The sequence below is a fragment of the Charadrius vociferus genome, unplaced genomic scaffold (genome assembly GCF_000708025.1).
Source record: "Charadrius vociferus isolate BGI_N301 unplaced genomic scaffold, ASM70802v2 scaffold2695, whole genome shotgun sequence".
Lineage (NCBI taxonomy): Eukaryota > Metazoa > Chordata > Aves > Charadriiformes > Charadriidae > Charadrius > Charadrius vociferus.
Window position 1 is genome coordinate 21987 of NW_009648637.1, and position 671 is coordinate 22657.

Consider the following 671-nt stretch of genomic DNA (forward strand, 5'->3'; position numbering starts at 1 on the left):
CGGGGTTCCAGGCGGTGCTGGTGGCCCCCCTGCGCCTGCTGAAGTGGCGGTCCACGGCCTGGCGTCCCCACGACAGTGTCACCTTCTGGCTGGTGCGCTGGCTCCTCTTCCGGCTGATGTTTGCCTCTGGCGTGGTGAAGCTGACCAGCCGCTGTCCCACCTGGTGGGGGCTCACAGGTGAGGGCTGTCACGGGCTGTGGGGTGTCACAGGTTTTCGGGCACCCCCCACCAGACAGGGGGAGTGGGACATTGCCCTGAGCCTCAGGCTGTGCCTCCCGTTCCCCAGAGGGGGCTGTGGGGCTGCCGGCACCTCTCCCTTAATGGGCACGGCTCTCTGCCTGCTCTGCCTGCTCCGAGCTGCGTCCCTGCGCCCTTCTCTGCACCCCTGACCTCTCCTGTGCCCCCCAGCTCTCACCTATCACTACGAGACCCAGTGCATCCCCACACCAGCCGCCTGGTTTGCCCACCAGCTGCCCGTCTGGTTCCAGAAGTTCAGTGTGGTGGCCACCTACGTCATTGAGATCGCCATCCCACTCCTCTTCTTCGCGCCCATCCGCCGCCTCCGGCTCTTCGCCTTCTACAGCCAGGTGAGTGGGCCGAGCCGGGCCCCCCGCTCCTGCTCCAGGTGCCGTGGGGCTCCCCGGGGGCTGGGGCCCGGCTCGGGCCCGCGG

At 68.7% G+C, this 671-nt stretch overlaps 1 protein-coding gene across 1 annotated transcript in view; it reads left to right on the forward strand.

Annotated features, from left to right (window-relative positions):
- LMF2 (lipase maturation factor 2) overlaps nucleotides 1-671 on the forward strand; it is a gene marked incomplete at its 3' end in the record, with an annotated part of 5376 nt that overhangs the window by 2020 nt on the left and 2685 nt on the right. Inside the window, exons 2-3 of the mRNA XM_009886312.1 lie at nucleotides 1-177; nucleotides 409-587. The exon at nucleotides 1-177 is cut by the window's left edge and continues 10 nt beyond it. Coding sequence (XP_009884614.1) covers nucleotides 1-177; nucleotides 409-587 — 356 coding nt within the window. The remainder of the gene's footprint in view (nucleotides 178-408; nucleotides 588-671) is intronic.